Source organism: Manis javanica, chromosome 15, assembly GCF_040802235.1.
Source record: "Manis javanica isolate MJ-LG chromosome 15, MJ_LKY, whole genome shotgun sequence".
Classification (NCBI taxonomy): domain Eukaryota; kingdom Metazoa; phylum Chordata; class Mammalia; order Pholidota; family Manidae; genus Manis; species Manis javanica.
In genome coordinates this window covers 9,449,839-9,474,195 of record NC_133170.1, presented here as the reverse complement: position 1 = coordinate 9,474,195, position 24,357 = coordinate 9,449,839, and the positions used below count along the sequence as shown (strand labels likewise).

The following is a 24,357-nucleotide window of genomic DNA, read 5'->3' as shown; positions in this document are numbered from 1 at the left end:
GTAATTGTTTTTTGGGTTTTTGGTTTGTAGTTACTGTGAAGTTCATATACAGCCTCCTGTATTTATATATAGCAGTCTGTATTAGGTTGATGGTCACTCAAGTAATAACACATTCTAAAAGAAGTACTTTAATCTTGTGTATATTTTGACTAATTTTTGTGTATAGAATTGATTTTAGTACTTTTGTCTTTTAATCTTCATACTAGCTTTATAAATTGTTGGTTTGCTGCCTTACTGTATCTTTGTTTTTACCAGTAATGTTTTTCCTTTTCCTAATTTTCTTTGAGTTATAGCCTTTCCTTTTCCACTTAAAGAACTCCCTTTAACATTTATTGTAAGGCTGGTTTCGTGGTGATGAGTCCTTTAATGTTGTTCATCTGGAGAACTGCTTATCTTTCCATGAATTCTGAATGATAGCCTTGCTGGGTGTTCTTGATTATAGATTATTTTCCTTTTAGCACCTCAATATTTCATCCCGCTCCCTTCTTGCCTACAAAGTTTCTGCTGAAAAGTCAACTGATAGGCTTATTGTATTTCCTTTGAATGTAACTGTCTGTTTTTCTCTTGCTACTTTTAAGAGTCTCTATTTAATTACTATGTGTCTTGGTATAAACCTCCTTGGGTTCATTTTTTTTGGGGTGCTCTCTGTGTTTTCTTCCCTAGGTTAGGGATGTTTTTAGCTTCTTTCTCTCTTCTGGGACCCCTATTATGAAAATGTTTGATATGAAGTTGTTGCAGAGATCTCTTACCATCTCATTTTTAAAAATTATTTTTAAAATAATTTTAAACAGCAGAATAGTCAGTTTGGTTGCCTTCCATCACCCTGTCTTCCAGTTTGCTGACCCCTTCTTCCACATCCTCTAATCTGCTATTGATTCCTTCTAGTGTATTTTTCATTTCAGTAATTGTATTGTTCAGCTTTGAATGGTTCTTTTTTATGTTTTCTCTTTCTTGGAGTCCTCCCTGAATTTGTCCCCTCTTCTCTCCAATCCAGTGAGCATCTTTATTACCAGTACTTTGAATTCTTTTTCAGGTAGATTGCTTATCTCTGTCTTGTTCTTTTATTTAGAACATAGTCCTCTGTCTCCTCATTTTATCTGGCTCTCTGTGTTTGCTTCTATGTATTATGTAGGTCAGCTATGTCTCCTATCCTTGAAAGCACTGTCCTTAAATAGTTGCCCTCTGGTGCACAAAAACACAATACCTCCTGGGTCACCAGAGCTGGGCACTCCAGGGATGTCCCCTTTGTGGGCCATGTGCACCTTCCTGTTGGGGTGAGAACGGCCCTCTGCACAGCTGGCTGAACGGCTGGGTGCTGCCGCTGCTGGAGCACTGGAGCGCAGGGCCAGCCCATCTGCCAGCTGTGCCCACAAGACTACAGATAGCATGCTGATGGCTGAGCCTGGCTCTTCCCCTCCTGTGGCAGTTGGCACTCTGATGGGGCACCTGCTGGGCTGGGTGTGTTAGGTGGTAGAGTCCACAGGGGAACACTGAGGCAAGGTGCTGGCATGCGGATGGAGTGTGTCAGAGCTGGCTCTGGCAAGCATCTAGCCAGCAAGTCTGTGGGAGGGCACACAAAGGCCCATGGCCTGGAGAAAGCTCTAGCAGGCTCCGGACCCAGCAAACATCCAAAGTTAATTAGTAAATCTCCTTTCAAACTGCTGCTACTGTGTTGTGTTGGGCCTCAGACTGATCAACTCAGCTCTCCCAGGTGTAAGCCCCACTGATATTCAAAGCCAGATTTTATGGGGTCTCATCTTTCCGGTGCTGATTCCCGGGGCCTGGTGTGCTGGGTCTGGGGGACTTTATCCCATCTCCCCTTCAGATTCACTCCTTCCCACTTATGAGTCGGGACGGGGGAAGGGCTTGGCTCCCAGTCCGTCATGGCTCTGCCCCTTTGCCCTCCTCTTTGTCATGAGCTTTGCCTGTACTGCTGCTTCCGGTCATTCTCAGATTTAGTTGCTGAGACGCGGTTGCTGCCTCTGTGTGTACACAGGACGGGGTTATCACAGAGACCTCCTGTTCTGCTGTCTTCCCACAATCCCCCTCAAAGCCTGACATTCTTTTCTTTTTAATTGAAGTATAGCTGATATACAATAAATATCTGAAACTCTTAATGCATATTTAGGCTAATACAGCTAGGATAACATTTTTGGTTAAGCCATCAGTTGTTTTAAACATAGTGTCAGTAAAATGCAATATTCTCCTAGGAAGGTTTTAGCCTTTCTCAAGATTGGCATGAGATAATTTCTTAATAGAGCACCAGTGATTGTTCTTTATTAGTCAGCATGGTTTGTATTACCCTGATGGAGATGTGCCTGTCAGCTTTACTAGGAGAACAGCTCATGTAGACAGTGATAATCATTAGGAGCTCAGGGTAGCATTAATAAAGACTAATAGGAATTAGGATGATTGGACTTAATCGCACATTTATTTTTCTCTCAAGAATTACAGAAGCTGTTTCACATAGTTTGATTTTTTTATCCTGCATTTTTGTAGAATGGAAGATGGCGAACAAGAAGTCCTTCAGGTGCATTGACCTGTTGAGATTGGTACATGGTGGGTGAAAAAAACTCACATATGTAAATCTGAAGCCCAAACAAAAGAAAATATCATGATAGAATGGATTCATGAATGTTAGGTTTTTCTCATATGTCATGTTCTGAGAAGCAGTGATTATCAAATACCGACCGTTTGCTGTTTTAGTTGAGCTTTGAGACACAGTATCCCTTTTTCCCCAGGAATCTAAGGAGGGAGATAGTGTGGGATATAGAGTCATATTTTGAGGGGCTGCAAAGCAAGAGGTCGTCGTGATACTGGAGCAGGCGGCCATGGGCGAGTTCGAGGGACTGGAGGTCCCTTTGTAGAGCTTGGCCAAAGAAGTGGGGACATATCAGCTAAGACTGCCTGGCCTGCCTTAAGATAGGCTGTTGGGCTGCTGTCTGACTACCAGAGAATATGCTAGGAATCGTACTTCTCAACTCTCTGCTTTTTAAAATGGAATCTTAGCCTTAAGATGGAGTTCCTCCTTTCCTACTCTACTGTTTATATCTCAGCGCTTTTCATCATAAGCAGGAAAAAGTTAATCACGATGCTTGTCCCGTGTCTCTGCCCCACCTCATTCGCCCCTCAAGGAATGTGGGCCCTTGAAATCTTTCAAGGAAAAGTGGGTGTCGGTCACTCTTCTGTATCTGCTTCCTGTTGAGTAGGGGTGCTGTCCCTGCTTGTGGGTCCAGCAGTTCCCTGCTGTCTGTCAGGGAGAGGAAGGGTCACGGAGCCATAGGCGCAGAGGCAGACAGGGACCAGGGCGCATGAAAGGAGGCGGCAACTGAGGTGCAGGGCTGCTCATGTGCGTCTTCATCAGCGTTGGGCTGGATTGAAATCCTCTTTTGAGCACATCTGGAGTTGGATTATTTGTTCTGGAGGAAACAAACTTGATGAGATTAAGAATGAATGGTTGAATATGAGGACTAGAAATAGTCCAACCCTAATTGAAATGGTGGCTGGACACTGAAACATTTGGAGTTATAGCCAGACACTCTGAGGAAACTAGAATCCAGGATCTAGTCTATTTTACAGTGAACAGTATTAGAATCTAATAGTGATAAGGTTGCACTATTGAAACACAATTCTTCTTTCTCTCTAAAATTACTCTCATTTTTATTAATATAAAATAAGTTTAGCTTTAATAGAGTTGACCTGATTATTTACATAAGTGCAGCAAGAACAGCCATTGATGGCACAGGCTCTTTCAGATGTGCTTCGCTGGAACTTTTATAAGGAATTTCAGATTGAGCTTTTAAAGGCCTATTGAGGCCAGGGGTTTTGACTTATTACTTCACTTAACAAAACCTTAAGGTTTCAGGTTACCACAAAGATTCTTAAGCTGTTTTTCAGTATACATAACACAATTATTATTAGCACAATTAATAAGTGAACTTATGTAGTTCACTCATTCCCAATTCCCCTTTTGTATGTTAACATATTTATAGGGTATTTCACTGCACAACTGTAACTGTTATACATGCCAATATGAGAAATTTAAGAGCTTATTCATTAAGAGTCAAATGCTCTGTTTTCAACTTCTGATTAGATCATAGAAAGTTCTGTACCATCCATTCATTGCACTGGTTACTTGAGAAGCTGGCCTCTGAATATTGTTGGACGGGAAGAAGAAAGGGACAGTAAGAAAGACAGTGGTGATCACAAACAGCGTTTTAGAGGTTTGAACCTTCGCAAGTCGGGCGTGGCCTCCAGAGCTGACCTAAGCCAGCGATAGTAGAATAGGTCACTGTGACTGCATGGTCTCAAAAGCACATGGACAAACCCTCATGATACAAGGGTCTGAGCGGCCAGGTTCCTAGAGCCAGGCCACTGCTGCCTTGCACAATAGCAGTTTTTTCTCTTGCAGGAGGAGTTATTCCCTAGACCAATGGGCAGATGGGTCAAAGCATTCAATTGGCTTTTAATTACCCACTAGAATATTTTTCTGTAGATCTCCTTGTCCTGGACCCATGCATTGTATGATACCGTAGCTCTTGCGAGTATAGTGTTTTCTTCAAAATGTATTCTACATTTGATTGTTATTAGGAATGACAGATATTTTTATGACTTACCCTATAGTACTTTTTCTCCTAATGTCCTGCCTTCTGGGGGAAAATATCTACCCTTTGAATGAAAGCATTATAAAAAGAGTACTCTGGGTTTTTTCCCCCAACCCTAAGAATTACCTATGATAACATAGTGGAGTGAGTGGAGTGCCTAGAATCAGAAGAGCCTGCTCAACCTAAATTTCACTGTGTGACCTCAGGCAAGCCATTTAAACTCTCTGTATCTCAGTTTCCTCATTTGTAGCAAGATATTTGATCTAAGTTTACTTCCAATTCTGATTCTGTGATTCTTTCCACAAGACTTAAGCATTAGAGTCAGAGTCTAGGACTTTGCTGTCCAGTACGGTAGCCACTGGACACGTGTGGCTGTTGAGCACTTGAAATGTAGCTAACAGAAGTGGAAATGAGCTGTAAACGTAAAATGCATACCTAATGATGAACACTGAGTATTAAAAGAGAAATAGGAAATTACATGAAAATGTTTTAGGAACACTGATATAAGTGAAACATTAGAATTTTACTTTTTACTTTTCTAATGTGACTACTAGAAAATTTTAAGTTACACATGTGACACACATTTCTCTTGGGCAGTGCTGGTTTAGAACACTTTATTTAGTGGGTATTATTGAAGTAAACCAAAGGTTATATCACAAGTATGATACTAACCTCTAAATGCTATTGTTTAAAGAATGATTGTTTATTGGTCCTTGATTTAATATAATCAAATAATTGTGAACTTCTAAGTATCATCTTTAAAACTTCTTTGAAATGAATAATCTTATTAGGAATGACAGATATTTTTATGGCAGATGCATTAATGATATATAATGATAGGCTGAAGTCAAGTAAAACTTGAGGTATATTTTGACACCGTACGGTAGTTACTAAATTGGTAAATCCATTGAGAAACAGAAAGACAAATGGGAAATTATAGACTAGGCACTTCTGTTCAATAATGAAATTAAATTATTTAATTACAGTGTCACAATGGGAAAAGGACATATTAGTCATATTTTTTATGGAATCTCTAGAGCCTGGAGTACAAGTAAATGAAACAGCCACTAGCTAGTTATTTGAGTGTGTTTAGTGGTGTCCGGTGTCAGGTCCATTCAAGCAGATCAATGCTGGGCTCTGGAACTGGGGATCCAGATTTGCCACGCACAGCGTTACGGGCAGAGCAGGGCTGACACCTAGATTACCAGAAGCCATAAAGAAAAAGTGCTAAGTGGCCACTAGATGTCACTTCTCCATTGCTATAGTGTTTTATTTTCATTAATTTTTTCAAGTTCTATGGGGCCTCAGAGAGACATTTATGACTTTTGTGTTTAGAATAAGTCTGCTTCTCTGGTGTGGGTTATTTTATGAGAAATGCTTTTTAAGAGAAGTCTGGGAAAATCCTTCCCACATAATGTAAGAACTTTGGTTTAGGGAACTTTCCAAATGTGGCTCCAGTAAAAGCTGACCTTAGAAAGAAAACCCTTCCAAACTGGAGTATGCTTTCGGAACTCATTTGAGGCCATACGTGTGTGTGTGGCCCTGCTCACTGAGTTCTTGAGTTTAGCTTTGTCTTTCATACAGTTTTTTAGCTCTTTTCCAGCTTATTCTTGCCTATATATTGGTATTTTAAAAAATTCATGGTGAGTAATTTAAAAAGTGAAATCAAACTGTATTTTATAATGATTACTAGTTGGAGTGTTTTTTTTAAAAAAACATTTATTAAACTCCATCCAAAAAAAGTTTATCCTTAGCCATTTTCTAAAGTGGAAACATAGACTAGATGACAGTCTGTGTTCTCAAGCCACTGGGCGGAGAGATACATTGAACTACGTCACTGTGTGCATTTTGGGGTGTGTTCCTCGGAGTACGCTGACTGCTGTAACAACTCTAAAACCTCAGTGGCTTAACCCCGTAAAGGCTCCTTTCTGCTCACATCACAGTCCGTGGCCTCCGTGCCTGCAGTCTCCGGCTGTCTCCTCCACCCTGCCCACTCTCTCTCTTTCCATCTCTCAGCTTTGCTTTCCCCTGAGCTGATTTTACCCTCCACCCCATAGTGATGTTGAGAAACTCCTAGACCGTATCGTTCTTATACCTGGCAATCTCAGTGGGAGGACAGCTTCTCTATTTGCTAGTAATTCACACAAAAATGTCCAGAGGCCTCTCTGGATCAACGTGGTTTATCCGGACTTCCCTGTGGTTGCCAGGCTGGAATATACAGATCAGCCGGGCTATGGGCACCTGCCCAGATCTGGATTTAAAGGCATCCTTGGAAGGGAGATGATGTGGAAAACAGGCAACAGCCTGACAGTCTAGGGCCAGAGGAAGGAATGGGGACGCATACAGAAGCGACAATGGAAAACTCATAATTCATGATAGCTGATGATTTCCTAGGATTGTGGGTTTAGGTATGGGAGCTGAATCTTTGTTTTTGGTTGGGATTTTTTTGGAGGGGAAGGGTGGGCTGAGGAGAGGCAAGTTGTGTCACATATTTTTAACTGGGACCACCTTTTTTTGTTTAATACCTCAGTAGTAGTCACTGTGGAGGAGTCTGTCCATTGCTGGAGTGTGTGTTTAGAGAGTGAAAGAGTTGTTTTAAATTCTTGTCCAGCTATGTGTTTCTGGAATTGGAATTATTTTATTAGGCATTCCTCATTCTTGGCTCACCTTTAGTCTGTATTTCCCGTACTTTTTCTTGTCCAAGAGAAAATCTGTTCCATTTTTATGTTGGAGGTAAATACATCAAAAATCTGTGATAAAATATATATATATTTTAAAGATAACACTAAAAGAGAAGCCTAAAGTTATTATTCTTGAAAAATCTCATTTAGTCCAGTTCAAGATGGCAATGTAGGAAGATCCCAACCTCATCTTCCCCCACAGACACACCAGATCTACAGGGGGGAGAGGAGGTGGCACATGAGCTCACAGAGTCCTTATCTCTGTTGTGCCCTACCCTGTGCTTCTGGAACTGTGGTCTGTGTCAGCTTGGGAGGGACGCTACCGTGGGCTGGGCTGCTCCAGGTGGCTAGATCCCAGCCCGCACCCTGCATGCCTGTCCACATCCCTCTAATGCAAGCCCATGCCTTGAAACATGGCTAAGATGCCCAGGCACTTGTGCTACGACACCCAGACCAGTGCCCTCCTGGCCAATGAGCAGTTCGAAGGTTTGCTGGGCACCCCTTGCAGCCCTGATGTGCTCTCCCTCTGTGCCACATACACAGCCATCTCTTCCACTGACTTCCAGCATGCACCCATCAAGCCCTGGAATTTGTGTGCAGTGGGCCCAGCAGGGCTGCAAGCCCATCTTCATGAAGTACCACCGCTTGAGCATGGCTCACAAAGAGCTGCCATTTATGACCAGGACATGTGCTTCTCTCCCAAGGCCATTATCCCTGCAGACAGAGTGAGTTTTCCTATGAATTCTAGTAATATAAATCATAGAGGGGCAAGTAGTAAATGCTACTAATGTAAGCTTATCAGGGCCATGTAGAAGACTTATTTCCAAAACAGTTGTAAGTACGTCATTCAGTCTAAAGTTAAGGAGGTAAAGACCAAGTGCCATGGCATGACTGCAATAGTCGAAGGAGATTCTAAAGGCTTCTCAAGTAAACGTTCCCAGGGGCACCATTATACCTTTATATCAATTCTGGCTTCCTGTGCCCTCTCCTTAGTGAGGAATACATCATCATGGGCTATGAAGATGATGAATGCTTCAGATTATTCTGGGTGAAAACTTCCACTGCTGAGAAATGGAATGATCAGCTTGCTAAAAAAAGATGTTTAACACTGGGATATGAAGCTCCATCATCTTAAACTGAGTAAAAGTGATTTTAGCCATCATAATTCTACTCAGAGTCAGAATTCTGGCAGGAATTCTGACCCTTGGCAAGCATGCCACTGAATTCTGAGAAGAACATAGTAGACCTTTATTGAAACTTGCACTGCTGGACTAGCCAAGGAAAATTGCGCTATTGAACAATACTATAATTCCATTATTGCACTATTCCATTACTTAGCACAAAAATTGTGTGATAACTGATATTACTTTTATTTTTTCACTTGTTTTCAGCTTTTCTCTCCCCCCCACACACACACACTTTTTGTGGTTGGGTACAGATCCTTAAATATATGTATTCTGTTTAACAATAACAGAGACATAATTTATAATAATTGTCAAAAGTTAAAGACAAGGAAAGAATCTTAAAAACAGTAAGAGAAAAGCAGCTTGTTAATGTAGAGAAGAATCCCCATAATCACAAGATTTTTTGGCAGAAACTTCGCAGGCCAGTAGGGAGCGACACTGTATATTCAAAGTGCTGAAAGAAAATAAACCCTGGTAACCAAGAATATTATACCCAGCAGAGTTTTCTATGAGAAAGAGAGTATTCCATCCAAGCAAAAGCTAAAGAGTTCATCACCACGAGATCAGCCTTACAAGAAATGCTAAAGGGACTTATTAAAGCTGAAGTGAAAGGGCACTAATAAATAACAAGAAAATATATGAAAGTATAACTCTCACCAGGAAAGATAAATATAGGTAAAATTTAGAATCTAGTGTTGGAAAGGTGATGTGTTATTTACTTCTAAAGCTAGTATGAAGGTGAAAAGACAACAGTAAAAACAACTACAACAATTTGTTAATGGATACACAAGATGTAAATTCTGACTACAAAAACATAAAACTTGCTGGGGAAAGTAAAAATGTAGAACTTCAGTATGTGTTCAGTATTAGGTTGTTTTCAACTTAGAGTAGACTGTTACTAGGTGGTGTATGTAAGCCTCGTGGCAGCCACAAAGCAAAAACTTATATGGATACACAAAACATAATGAGAAAAGGAATCTAAGTATACCACTAAAGAAAAAAAATCAAATCAGAAAGAGAGCAAGGAAAAAAGGTTTAAGACATCCAGGAGGCAATTAACAAAATGGCAATAAATCTGTACCTATCAATGATTACATTAAAGGCAATGGACTAAATTCAAAAGATATAGGGTGGCTGAATGGATAAAAAAAAAAAAAAACAGGACTCATCTATGTGCTACAAGAGACTTCTTCAGACCTTAGAACACACAGAGCCTGAAAGTGAAGGAGTGGAAACAGATATTCCATGCCTGCAGGTGGGAACCAAAAAGAAAGCTGGGGTAGCTGTACTCATATCAGACAAAATAGATATTCAGCCAAAACCAATAACAGTTGACAAAGAAGGTCATTATATAATGATGAAGTCACTTCAAGAGGATAACATTTGTTAATATTTATGCACCCAACATGGGAGCACATAACTGTGTAAACATTAACAGACCCAAAGGGAGAAATAAACAGCAACAAAATAATATCCCACTCACATTAATGGATAGGTCATCGAGACAGGAAATCAGTAAGGAAACATTGGCCTGAAGTCACAAGTTAGACTAGATAGACTTAACATATGCACAACATTCCATCCAAAAGCAAAATAATACCCATTTTTATCAAACACACATGGAACATTTTTCCAGACAGATAATATGGTAGGCCACAAAACAGATCTTAATGAATTTAAGAAGACTGAAATCATATCAAGCATCTTTTCTGACCATAATGGTATGACACTAGAAATCAATTACAAGAAGAAAACTGGAAATTTCACAAGTATGTGCAGATTAAACAACATGCTCCTGAATAACCAATGGGTCAAGGAAAAATACTTCAAGCCAAATAAAAATGGTAATACAATATGCCAAAATTTATGTTATGCAGCAAAAGCAGTTCTAAGAGGGACATTTAGAGCAATAAATACCTATATTTATTACACAAGGAGCCAAGAGGCTAGAAAAACAAACTAAATCCAAAGTTAGTAAAAAGAAGGCAATTAAGATCAGAGGGAATATAAATGACAGAGACTAAAAAGACAATAGAAAAGATGAAAGTAAAAGTTGGTTCTTTGAAAGGATAAAGAAATAGACAAACTTTTATCAGACTTGTGAAGTAAAAAGAGGGAACTCAAAACCAGAAATAAGAGGAGACATGACAACTGATACCACAGAAATACAAAGGATCATAAGAAACTATTATGAACTATAATATGCCAACAAATTGGACAATAAAGATAATAAATTCCTAGAAACATACAATCTACCAAGACTGAATCTTGAAGAAAAATAGAAAGTCAAATAGACCTACTACTAGTAAGGAGATACACTCAATAATCAAAAACCCCTAACAAACAAGAACCCAGGAACAGATGGCTTCACTGATACACTCTACCAAACATTTGAAGAAGAAAACCAATCTTCCTCAAACTCTTCCAGAAATAGAAGAGTAGGGAACAGTTCACACTCATTTTACAAGGTCAGCATTATCCTGATACCAAAACCAGACAAGGAGAGTACAAGAAAAGGAAATCACAGGCCAATAACCCTGATGAAAATAGATACAAAAATGCCCAACAAAATATTAGCATGCTGAATTCATCAATACTTGATCATACACTATGATCAAATGGTATTTATTGCAAGGATGGGTTCAACATCTGCAAATCAATGTATTATACCAGATTTAAAAAATGAAGGATACAAACCATATGATCATATCAATAGATGCATGAAAAGCATTTGACAACCTTTCATGAGAAAAAATTTTCCACACAGTGCAGATAGAAAGAAACTACTTCAAAATAATCAAGGCCAGATACAAGTCCACACTGAACATCATACTCAATAGTGAAAAATTGAAAGTTTTTCCTTTAAGATCAGGAACAAGACAATACCTACTCCCATCACATATACTCAACATAGTATTGGAAGTCTTAGGGCAAATACTCAAGAAAAAGACATAAAAGTCATCTAAATTGAAAAGAAGTAAAATTGTCACTGTTTGCAGATAACATGATACTTTATATGGAAAATCCTGAAGACTACCACAAACCTGTTATAATAAATGAATTCAGTAAAGTTACAGGATACAAAAAAATCGATATACAGAAGTCAGTTGCATTTCTAGACATTAACAACAAACTATCACAAAGAGAAGTGAAAACAATATCATTTATAATTGCATGGAAAATAATACCTAATAACAGAGTTAAACTAAAGAGGTGAAAACCTGTACATTGAAAACTATAAGACACTGATGAAAGAAATTAAAGATAGAAGTAAATGGAAAGATATTCCATGCTCATGGATAGGAATATTGTTTAAATAGTCATACTATTAAAAGTAATCAACAGATTCAGCACAGTCCTTATCAAAATTCTGATGGCATTTTTCACAGAAATAGGACAAATGTAAAATTCATATGGAACCACAAAAGACCCTGAGACGCCAAAGCAATCTTAAGAACAAATATGGAGACACCACACTTCCCAATTTCAAACTATATCTCAAAGCTATAGTAACCAACACAGTATAGTATTGGCATTAAAAAACACACAAACCAGTGGAACAGCATAGAGAGCCCAGACATAAATCCACAGGTAGATAGTCAAGTAATTCATGATAAAGGAGCCAAGAATATACAATTGGGAAAGGAAAGTCTCTTCAATACATAATTTCAGGAAAACTGGCAGCCATGTGCAAAAGAATACACCACTTACAAAAATCAACTTATAATGAATTGAAGAGTTGAACATAACAGACATTACAAAAAACTGCACAGCAAGGGAAACCATCAACAAAATAAGGCAATCTATTAAATGGGAGAAAATATTTGGAAATAATGTGATAAGGGCTTACTATCCAAAATATATAAAGAACTCAATACAACTCAATAGCAAAACAAAAACCCCAGACAATCCAATTAAAAAATAGGCAGAGGATCTGAATAGTTATTTTTCCAAAGACATAGATGGCCAGTTGGTACATGTGAAGGTGCTCAGTATCAGTGATCATCGGGGAAATGCAAATCAGAACCACGATGAGATGTCACCTCACACCTGTCAGAATGGCTATCATATGAAAGAAAAAAAAATAAGGGTTGGTAAGAATTTGGAGAAGAGGGAACCCACGTACACATTGGTGGGAATGTAAATGTGTGCGGAATCATAAGGAAAACCTATAGAAGTTCCTCAAATTCAATTAAAAATAGAACTACTACATAACCCAGCATTCCCATGTCTATGTATTAACTGAAGAATACAAAAACACTGGCTCAAAGAATTATCTGCACCTCCATGTTCATTGTAACATTACAGTAGCCTTGACATGTAAGCCACCTGTGTCCATCAATGGAGGAACTGATAGAGAAAATGTGGTGTGCATATATACATACATACATACATACATACATGTATGCATGATGGAACATTACATAGTCATAAACAGAGCTCCAGGCAACCACTCATCATCAACTGAGGCATACTTAATATATTTGTCATCCTGTCCTCAAAAACACTTCTAGAACCACATTAGGTAGAGAATTCCTCAAGCATGCCACACTGACAAAAGTGTCATAGCTGCAGCTTCATAATTACAAGCATATTAAACTGAGAAATCTTCCCAGAAAGAAGTTACTTAACTGTAACTTTGCTAAGCTGATTTGACCACATAACCCTTTGTTGCATTGTTCCTATTAAAATTCTTTGAAATTTCTACAGAATAAGTCTGTGATATTTCCCAAAGAGTGATCACTTATAACATTGCTATTAATTCCCTGAAAAATGTTAGTCGACTTAATTTTATTCTTATCTATCTTGTGGAATGTAGTCTCTACAAAAATATTTAATTTTTTAAAGAGACAGAAGAATATAGCCATATCTTCAAATTAGGAGTGAAAGATTCCAAAGCATGAGAAAATTCCTAAACAGTGATTTGTGATTTTAAGCCAAAAGATTGAACAAAATACAAAAAGGGTAGTGTCATTATTAATAGGATATCTACCTGGTATTTGATATAAATGAGGAACATGGTTGCTCAGGCCCGCTGCCTAGAGCCTACCTCTCATTTTAGCCCTAGATTTTAATGTTCACATACATACAATTTTGGTAAGCATTTATTAAATCCACTCTTTTCAAGAGGTTATAAGTCAATCAAGTCATGAAAAATCATAGCCATCTTAAGGCTTAGTTTTTCACTCTTAGATATGTATGTTCACAGGAATACCCATTAAAAGAACTAAGTCAAGTTTTTCTCTAACATTAGCATACTGTATATTTAAGAAATCATCTCTTTATGTCTGAGCCTCATAACCTAACACTGAAACAGAATTCATGAAAAATTAAAAATCCAATGATTCTCAGTATGTGGTCCTGGCATAAGGACCAGCATCACCTGGGAGCTTGTCAGAAATGCGAATTCTTGGACCTCACCCTGGGCATGATTCAGAAACTGGGGGAATGGGGCCCAGCAATCTGTGTTTCAACAAATCCTCTGGGTGGTTCTGGGCCTGCTAAGGTCTGGGAGCCGAAGCCCCATTCACACGTGCTGTTGGTTTGCCCCGTGTCACCTAGACTTGCGGAGGCTTCTCATGCTGTATGATCTTCATCATAACGGAGTTTCCCCATGTTTGGGGAGCAGAGCACAGAGACCGTTTTCCAAATATAACATCTAGTGAGCAATCACAAGTGACCCTCCCTCTGTAGCAAAACAGAATACAGAAGTTGTCTATTTTTAGAATGCAAGAAGAAAATTTGCTAGCATTTTCAGGGAAACAGACCAGCTACAAAAGATCCATTCCCTTTTGTCAGTAGATTTAGATGCTCGGTCTATAAATAACAAACAAAAGGAAAAAAATAACAGCATAAGAGTATAGCTGTGAAGTTGAATATCTGTGGCACTTTGAAAAAAATCGTGTAGCCATTCCCCAGCTATGGAAACAATCCAAACTTATATAAATAGAAAGAGGGCATTTTAAATAATGGGGGCTGCCTCCAAGTCAAGTAAGAGGGCATCTTTGGGGGCTGAAGGGACATGCCACACCATGAGGCAGACCCAGGGGCTGAGCCTCTGTCGGAGGGAATCTGTTACGTAGGGGTGACATCTGGTACCAGGCCATGGTGGGTGGCTCCAGTCACACCCACCGTCTTCTGAGGGATTCCTGAAATCTACCCGCCCACGCACAGACCTTCACATTCACCTTCACAGCAGGATAAACTTCAAGAAACTGGGGTTCCTTAGCCAGGCATGTCCTTAAAAATCATGCATAATGTTTTTATTTGGGGGGACACTTCACGTTTCAGGTTAGGACACTCTCTAAAGCAGGGTTCCTCTATGTCATCACTGTTGACATTTCCAGCTGGGTAATTCTCTGTTGTGGTGGCTGCCCTGTGCACTGCACTGCAGGAACCTTAGCAGCATCCCGGGCCCTTCTCCTCTAGGTGCTAGTAGCAACCCCCACTGAAACAACCAGAAATGTCTCCAGACACTGCCACAGTCCTTGGAGAGGGAGGGTGCAGAAGCCCCCACCCACCCAAAGGAGAGCCACTGCTCCGAGAGATACTTTCTTTGTTAAAGGAGGTAGGAGAAAAAATCCTCTTGTGCTTTAATCTTCATTTAGATGACTGCTCCTCTGACCCCTCTCATTTCTCCTTATTAACCGACTTCCTACATGTGCACATACAGACACACACACACACACACACACACACACACACACACACACACACACACACACACACACAGTCTTTATTTCCTTCCATACCCACACTGGTCTCTTAAGGCTACCATGTCTCTTACTTTTACTCTAGTAATCAAAACAGTATTATATTGGCATAAAAACAAATACAAATCAATGAAACAGAATAGAGTCTGGACATAAACCCATGCATATGCATATAGAGTCTATTAATTTTCCACAAAGGAGCCAAGAATATACAATGGTAAAAAAACAGTCTCTTCAATAAATGGTGTTGAGAAAACTGGCAAAAGAATGACACTGGACTTCTCTCAGAGCATGCACAAAGATCAACTCAAAATGGACTGAAAACTTGAATGCAAGACTTGAAACCATAACACTCCTAGAAGAAAATGTAGGAGGTAAGCTCCTTGATAGGTCTTGGCAGTGATTTTTCTGTATCTGACACCAAAAGCAAAAACAAACAAGTGGAATGATGAACTAAAAAACTGTGCTGCAAAGGAAACCACCAAAAAAAGAAAAGTCAACCTGTGGAATGGGAAAAAATGTTTGCAAGCCATTTATCTGATAAGGGACAAAGTAGCCAAATATATAAGGAACTGATGTAACTCCATAGGAAAAATAAGAACTCCGAACACCTCAATTTAAAAATGGGCAAAGGACCTGTACAGACATTTTTCCAAAGACAACACACAAGTGACCAACAGGTTCCTGAAAATGTGTTCCACATCACTATTATCGGGGAAATCAAGACCACAGTGAGATCACCTACACCCACTAGGGTGGCTCTTCTCAAAAAGCCAAAAGGTAACACGTGTTCGTGAGGATGTGGGAAAGGGAACCCTTGTGCGCTGTGGGTGGGAAGATAAATTGGTGCAGCCACTGTGAAAAACAGCAGTTTCCTTGAAAGCAGAACTACTCTGTGATCCAGCAATCCCACTCTCCTGGTTGTCTAGCTGAAGGGAATGGTATCAGGGTCTTGAAGAGATGTCTGCACTCCCGTGTTCACTGCGGCTTTATTCACAGTAGCCGGATATGGAAACGGTGTGTCTGTTGATGGATGGATGGAAATGAAAATGTTGTATATATGATATTATTTAGGCTTAAAAAAGAAAATTCTATTTGTGACAACATGGATGAACCTGGAGACCATTATGCTAAGTGAAATAAGCCAGACTAAAAAAGACAAATACTCCATGGTCTCAATTATATGTTGTATCTGAAAAACTCGTAACAGATTATAGAATGGTGGTGCCCAGGGGCTGGGGGTGGGGGGCAAGGAAGATGTTGGTCAAAGGGCACAAATTTTGTTATCAGTTGATTTAGTTCTGGAGACCTAATGTACAACATGGTGATTATAGTTAATAAGGTACTGTGTACTTGAAATGTGCCAGGAGATAGATTCAAAGTGTTCTTATCACACACACACACACACACACACACACACACACACACACACACACACACACACACACGGCAACTATGTGAGGTGATGGAAATGTTAATTAGCTTGATTTTGGCAATCATTTCACAATCTGTATATATCAAAACATCACATTGTAGACCTTAAATGTGTGCAATTTTTGTCCTGTCAATAAAACTAGAAAAGTCATTGTTGTCAAGTACTCTTAAAAAACAAGAACTCCATTAACAAATGATACCTGTATAACCTAAACATTTACTTAACCTAAAAAGTATCCTCCATTTTTTAATCTTCTAAGTTAGGACCAAGGCATTTTTGAAGGGGCCCCTTAATTAGAGTTCTGCAGAGGTCATACCAACGATTTATTATTTGTGTTATCCAATTTGAATTTCTTTAGGCGAAGCAAATGTGAGTGCCATATCTTACTAGATTTTTTAAATCCAAACATTCACAGTGTGCCACTCACAGCTACTTTAGTCAAAAAGAAAAGGAACAAAGGAGCAAGTCAGGGTTTTAAAACTTTTCCAAAGCTTAGCTTTCATATAAACATCCATTTTACTTCAGACCCTAGTTCCATCACTTTACATTGATCAATACAATATTTATTCGGTATAATACTCACAATACAACTGGAATGAGCAAGTCACAAAGGGAAAAGAATTCCTTAGGTGAGGTACGCCCAGAGCTCTGGCCCCAAGTCTGTTTCCTTCTACCGAGCCCACGAGTTCCCTGCACACACAGCATCCTGTCCACTCTCCTTCCTGCCAAAAGTAAAAAAGGGCTCCTCTTGTCCAAAGAGCCCTTCTCCCGGGCTCTGCATGTGGTCTGCCAACACTGCCAGTACCTCAGTCTGTCTCCTCTTTCATCTTGAACATCTCCCTCTTTTCTACCTATTTTCTGTGATCCCATCCCTATCTTCCTGCTTACCTGTGGGACTGTACCTCTAACAGCGTCCTGGTTTTATCTGCCTGTACACTCCAGACAGACTTCATCTCCGCATGTCCAAAATGTCACTTAGCACTTTGTCCCTCCTCCCTAATCAGCTTTCCCTCCAGTGTCCCTTACATTCCTGGAAGGTACCAAGCTTTACCCAGTTTCCAAGCCAGAAACCTGTAGGTCATCATTGACCCACATCACTCCCCTCACTGTACATCTAATTAGCCACATCATTCATTTCATAAAAATTCATCTATCTATATTAGTTCTTCATAGGTGAGGCTTTCCAGTTTAGTAAATAAAAATAAAGGACACCAGTTAAGTTTTAATTTCAGGCAATGAATGATGATTTTTTTAGGGGTAGTATAATCTGTGCACTATTTGGGATGTACTTATACTAAAAAATGAATTGTTTACCAGAAATTCAAATTTAACAGGGCATCCTATAATTTATCTGGCAACCCTATTATAGGTTTTCAATTCCAGTTACTCATACCTCTGCCTTAGTTTTGGCTACTAAGCAAATGAAACAATTGCACAATTGCAAAACTGACAGCTTGCAACCCAAGCTAGCTAAGCTCAGTTATAGCTAAAACTCAAGAGCACCAAGTATTTAACGGTAACTTCACAGGGACCCACATGTCCCAGTGAGACTGCTTACTAGTCCAGAAGGGTCTTAGCACAGATTGCCATAGCAGAATACCTTAGACTGAGTGGCTTTAACAACAGAAATGCATTTATTCACTGTTCTGGAAGTGGGAGGTCCGAGACAGACTTACCAGCATAGCCAGTTTCTGGTGAGAGCTCTCTTCTGGCTTGTAGATGGCTGGCTGCCTTCTTGCTACATGTGTGGTGGAAAAGGGAGAGAAAGAAAATGCGTGCAAGATTTCTGGCATCTCTTCTTATAAAAGTACTAATCCCATCATGAGGCCCACCCTCCTGACCTGATCTGAAGGTATTTCCCAAAGGTTCCACCTCCAGATACATCACAGTGGGGGTTGGGGTTTCAGCACAGGAATTTTCAGGGACACAATTCACAAGTCTACCACATACAAGCTTACTTCACCTTTAGTTGGACCAGTCCCTGCCCAAATGGCCCTTACTAATCCACTCAGAAACCACCCCACAACTAGCCAGCATCCAGCCTCCCCTGCGATGGGGTCTCTCTCGCTCAGCAGGGCTAATAAAGCTTGATATGGGGCTGAAACAGTGCCATCACCTCTTGGCTTCCTAATTGGTAAAGAAGCTTCTCCCTACTTTTCTCCTTCTAATCCAGTGGTTCTCAAATATTAGCTGCATCAGAGTCTTGGCAGTGGGGGAGTGGGTGTGCTTGTTAGATCCCAGACCGCTGGGCCCACGCTCAGAGGTCCTGATCAGTAAATCTGACATGGGGCCTGGGAATTTGAATTTCTAACAGGGTCCCAGGCTGTTGATGCTGCTGGGCAAAGTGCGACGCTGAGAAGATCCACTTTAGAGATCTTCCTTAATTTTCTGACATGGGGACTGAACATTGTTATTTTCTAAAGCTCTCTAGGTAATTCTAATATGCAGCAGGTTTGAAAACACCATTCTGATGCTTTTCTATGCTATAGCCAGGATGCTTTTTGCAAAGCCCAAATTGAAAAAAGAATTCATCCGCTAAAAACATTTAATGGCATCTCACTGCCCTCAGGGTTAGGCATTGCTCCTGACTAAGCCTGGGTAATGTACTTCGGCTTACTTCTTTGCTGTCACCTCCAGCCCCCATGTCAGGCTATATTTCACCACTTTATGCCCTACAATCCAGGCTGATGAGTGAGATCAACAGAAGTTCCCTGAAGTCAGTCTTATTCCTTTTCTCCCTGATTCGGTGCACAGTCTGCATCTTGACTGGGAAAGTTCTCTGAACATACCTCTTTACCCGGCCAACCCTTACCTTCCCTTTAGTCTTATAACCAACCAGTGTGATCCATGGACCTGTAGCATTAGCCTCTCCTGGGTGCAGACACAAAGGGCTAACCCCAGACCCACTGCGTCGGAACCTACATTTTTAACAAGATCCCAGAGTGATTCATATTCATGTGAAAATTTGAGAAGTACTGTCTTTTAAGCTGTAGACATATTTTGTCTGGATTGATGCCTCTGACCAACACAGACTCAGCCAGATGCCTCTCCTCTCTGCTCCCACAGTCATCTGCATGCACACCGTAACACATCTGCATCTGTGGGCACCGTCTCCTGCTGGCCTATGAGCTCCCTGGGGGCAGGACTGTATGTTTACTCATCCTTGTATTTTCCACCCCAGCAAGTCCCCGGCACATAGCAGGTGCTCAGTAGTTGTTGATGAAATACTGATTTTTGGAAACAAGTAGAGAAAGCATCACCTTTGCAATTTAAAGAGATTTGGACTTAAATTCCTGCTTTACCACTTTCTAGGTCTAGGAAGTTGGACACGTCTCTCACCTCTCAGAACTTGTGACCCACTGGCCAAATGAGAATAACCCCAACCACCCTACAAAGTTGTCAGGATTAATGACATCATAGATACAAACCCCAAATTCAATGGCTGCCAGGTCCGAGTTGCACCGCCAGTGTGAGGTTCCCTTTCCCTTGGTTCTCCCAAGCTGCCGGCCTTGACTGAGTTCAGCAGGGTACTACTCCGCCAGGCTCTGGGGCCCCTGAGGTTAGATGTTTTTCGTTTTTTAGTATTATTATGTTAGACCTTTGTTAACAGGTGCTGGCCATTTGTTGGCTTTTTTGAGAAAAATCAGGTTGTAAAGTTTTATTACAAATTGAAAATGAGGTTCTTAAAAATCTCCACTTGACCGGAGATGAAAACAATTTAAAACTTTTAAAGGTATCTTGAGAAAAACCAGGTTTTAAAAAAGCAAAACAAACACGTTTGTCATGACCAAAAAAACATCTTTAGGTAAGAATTAAATAAAACCCCTGCGACACAGGTAACGCAGGCAGTTGCGGCTGTCTGGTCGGGGGGCAAAAGGCCAGCCCAGTAAGGTCCTCAGCTCCACTCTCCTGCCCCTTTCGTATTGCTGGAATTTCATACTCAGTTCTTCTGGTTGGATGACTAAGCCGGACGGTGGGAGGGAGGGGAGGCCGGCGTGGACTCGCGCGCCCTGCTCAGCCCCGGGAGTGGAGGAAATGTCAGCTGGTGGATCGCTGCTGCTTGGCCATCTTGAGGTTTAGGGGTTTTCTGGGCTTCTGCGTCGTTAACTAAGTTGCAGCGGTACCAACGTTAAGGTGACCGCTGACCTGGGGTCCCCTCTCCTGGATTTTCCTTAGCCTCTTCCTTGCCCACCTCGCTAGGCTCTTGGGTGAGCAGGATCCTGCGTAATCGTGGCACATATGCTGCCTCACTGTTCTGTCCTGCTTCCTGCCCCTGGGTGTCAGCCACTCCATCGCTTCTCCCAGCACAGGGGGCTGGAATGCGGGGCCCACGCCCCGAGGTCTCCGCTGGGCGGAGGTGGGCGCCGCCGCCTGCAGCAGGGCAGGCGCTGAGGGCCTGGCCTGGTGGGGGGCACTCGCCCTCCCCCTTCCCTCCCCACCCTGGTGACTGCGGGCAGGAGCCCTGGACGTGCACAGCGTCTGGAATGGTCACCCTGTGCGCGTTTACCGCCTCGCCCTGGACCCTACCAGGGCCGGACACCCCTGCCGCCTCCGCACCCCTTCCCCCTGCACCAGCGCCGGCCTCCACAGCGTCTGGGTGCCGGGCGCCGCGAAGGTAGTGCCCGGGCTTCGGCCTCGCCGGGCAGCCTGCTGGGCAAATGCAGCCTCCTCGAGTCAGTCCTGCTGCTGAAACCGCATCCGTTTCCCACGCACACCGAGCCATTCGGCTGCTCCCAGAACCTTCCCTGCGATGACTCCTTGTTCCCGTTGGCGGGCGCCCCCCGATACCGCCCGCACCCCTGCGCGTGGTGACGGGCGTGGTGAGCCGGGGAGGGCGGCGGGGGCGCGGCTGGGTCTCGGCCTCGCCGCCCGCGGTGCAGGGACGGTGACTGGGGCTGGCGGGGCCTCGGCGCCTCCTCCCCGGGACCGCGCGACGGTAACCAGGCCGGGCGGTCGCGGGGAGGCACGGCTCTCTGGCCTCCACTCCCGGGGCTGAGCAGGGCCCGCGAGTCCACGCCGGCCTCCCCTCCCTCCCACCGTCCGGCTTAGTCATCCAACCAGAAGAAGTGAGTATGAAATTCCAGCAAAACGAAAGAAGCAGGAGAGTGGAGCTGAGGACCTTACTGGGCTGGCCTTTTGCCCCCCGACCAGACAGCCGCAACTGCCTGCATCACCTGTGTGCTCTGCTCCCGCTGCCGATTCAACTGGGCTAAATGGTTTTGCTCCCCATGTAAATAAGGCAGCTTTTTATGATGTGACTCCAGGTGGGGCACCATAAAATGGCCTTTATGCAGAATAACCTACTTAAGGTACACTAGGTGGAGGTGAGCACTTGCATGGAGAAGGGTCTCAGGCTTCATGATAATGTCGCTCTAGCTTCTTCCCGCCTCGTTCTCCAACCACGTGATTCTAATTTCCTCAATCTCCTGTTCTCGTGGGTGGTTCGTGGATCAGCTCAGCTAATGAGAGAAGGGTGGAATTATGAAAGCAGAATTAAAGGGGTTAAGAGGACGAATGGGATCTGGGAGGGAGACAGGGAAGGCAGGACCGGTACTTTCTACCGCAGGCCTGACTGTGTGTTGGCTGTAACCAGATCTCAGCCACTTCAGGAGTTTCGAGTGGGTCAGAAAACGCTATTACTTCTTCTGAAGTCACATTTTCCTCAAGTGTTGTGCTTGACTGGCTATTCTGAAGACGATTTTGCTATAGGTCATGTCACACACACCCCACTTCCATGATCAGGAGCAGAGAATACAGCGTTACTAGATAAACCACACATGTCTTAAAGATGTTTGTTTAAACTACTATTTACAAACCAAATACTTTGCTCTGAACTTTGCATAAACAACATTTGGACCCACAAACAGTTTGTGCTTTAGTTATCTTTATCTGTGTGAGAAACAAAGTACTCCATCAGCTGCTGCATGCTTCTGAAAAAATACTGGGTAGGAACAAGTTGGAAAGCTTTCGCAATTAAAAAAAAGACTTCTCGTACAAATAGTAAGTTATTGGCATTAACTGTGAATAATACAGATGTGATGGTTAATCTTATGTGCCATCTTGGCTGACTATGGGGTGCCCAGATTAGACATTTCTAGGTGCGCTTATGAAAGTGCTTCTGCATGAGATTAATGTTTGTATTAGTAGCCTCCGTAAAGTAGATTACCCTCCCCTGTACAAGTGCGCATCATCCAATCCCCGGGGACCCGACTGGAACAAAAGGCAGAAGGAGGGGGAATTCACCCCCTTTTCCTGCCTCGCTTACTGAGCTGGGATGTCTCATCTTCCCCGACCCCCGGACTTGGATGTCCACCATACGCTTTCCTGGTTCTCAGACCTGTGGACTCAGAAGATCTTGGATCTTCACATCCCAAGATTTATTATGAGGAATTGGCTCATGTGATAATGAAAGATGGCGATAAGACCTAAGCCTTCCCAAGCTGGGGACCAGGAACGCCCGCGGTGTGGCTCAGTACGCCAACAACGGAATGGACTATGAGCTCCACCCTGTAGCTTCTGTCCCTCTGAAGAACTCTGTTACAACAGGGACCTGTTTATCAAGTTTGGATTAAAAGACCGACAGAGGAAATAAGGAGGCTCCTCTCCCTGCTTTGCTCTCCTAGAAACTTTCTGCATAAAGGAAATTTGGCTTAAAAATCTGTTGTGCCTCTGACTGAGTCAAATATAACACCGCAGGATTCATACAGAATTAGTTCACATCTTGTCCCTTGAAGGGGGGAACATTAAAATCCCTGATATGAATCCATTGAGTAATCCATTGGTAACCCAGATATGTATCACTCCTCTCTGCATACTGTAATTCTATTTCTCTAAGTATTTCTCTTCTTCCTACGGTGAAACCACAGCTAAAGTCAGTATTTTCCCTAAACCAAAAGAATGACCCCAGTTGTCTTAAAAGCCTGACTGCTTGGGCCTCAGATCCCCAGCCGCGCCGCTCCAGGAGTGCTCAGAGGGGAGCGGCCGGCCCCCTGCTTCGCTCTCCTCTTCTCCCTCTCCCCTTTGTCTTTCCAGTTATCCGCCTGTTTTAGCTCCTGGTCTCCACTCGAACCAGAGCAGGCTCTTAAGGCAATCCTACCAAATGCAGGGAGCAATGAATTCTGTGGACCTCAGGCAGGGACACAGTGTTCATCCAGGGCTCAGTTCTGTTCCTTTCAGGTGGGAAGTCTGTAGTCTGTGCCCCTGGCAGCCTCAGCCTCAACTGTCCTGAGGATCCCTCTGGTCACCTAAGCAGATCCTCCTTAAAGCTTTGATCCTTTCTCTACTCCTGATTCCTTCCTCAAGTATGAGACAAATACCTATTTCTTTAGTATCGGCCCACCCCACACTACCCCTCACCCCGGCCCTTTGCAGACCTGGATGGGCTGACTGACAAACCCCACTTGACTTGACCTCTATTTCTTCTGATGCCCAGTTTTCACTGAACCACTTGTGCATTCATCATAAATGGATGTTAACAATTAGCTAAGGTTTCTTCTTACCTATGTAGGTGTGTTCGAATCTAACACTATTAAGGCTAGGACTGTTGCTTCGATACAAATTGCATGATGGGTATGTGTGTCAGTCCATATCGATCAACAGTCCCCGCCCTTCTCTGGGGTGGAGGCTCTTGGGAATTCACAGTCCAGGACTGGTAAATTAGCATGCTCAGAACTGTCACCTAGAGTCCTCACAGAGATGGCCACACTTCAAACCTTTATCTAACTTCAGAACAGAGAATCC

The 24,357-nt window shown here is 42.3% G+C and overlaps 2 protein-coding genes and 1 pseudogene across 6 annotated transcripts in view; 2 read left to right on the top strand and 1 right to left on the bottom strand.

Moving 5' to 3' along the window:
• SMCO2 (single-pass membrane protein with coiled-coil domains 2) overlaps positions 1 to 24,357 on the top strand; it is a 76,586-nt gene that overhangs the window by 15,897 nt on the left and 36,332 nt on the right. The gene's annotated exons all lie outside the window — the stretch shown is intronic.
• Positions 1,751 to 23,259, bottom strand: LOC118972750 (uncharacterized). Of its 5 annotated transcripts, XR_012125644.1 has the most exons (5): positions 21,922 to 23,259; positions 20,046 to 20,171; positions 18,294 to 18,355; positions 7,272 to 7,354; positions 1,751 to 3,419 (listed from the first exon to the last, which is right to left on the bottom strand). XR_012125644.1 is itself a non-coding variant. In XM_037020424.2 (4 exons), exon 1 carries the CDS (start codon positions 21,668 to 21,670, stop codon positions 20,747 to 20,749), a length of 924 nt encoding a protein of 307 aa, XP_036876319.2. In that variant the 5' UTR covers positions 21,671 to 21,907; the 3' UTR covers positions 1,751 to 3,419; positions 7,272 to 7,354; positions 18,294 to 18,355; positions 20,046 to 20,746. The 5 variants fall into 5 exon arrangements, 2 of the variants coding, with proteins under 2 accessions (XP_036876319.2, XP_036876320.2); XM_037020424.2 differs by lacking the exon at positions 21,922 to 23,259 and having other exon boundaries at positions 20,046 to 21,907; XM_037020425.2 differs by lacking the exons at positions 7,272 to 7,354; positions 21,922 to 23,259 and having other exon boundaries at positions 20,046 to 21,907.
• On the top strand, positions 7,375 to 8,559 carry LOC108408769 (secreted frizzled-related protein 3 pseudogene; annotated as a pseudogene).

Excerpts from the sequence above, each read along its gene's own strand:
- LOC118972750 (XM_037020424.2), bottom strand. The coding sequence starts at position 21,670 with ATGACTAAGCCGGACGGTGGGAGGGAGGGGAGGCCGGCGTGGACTCGC.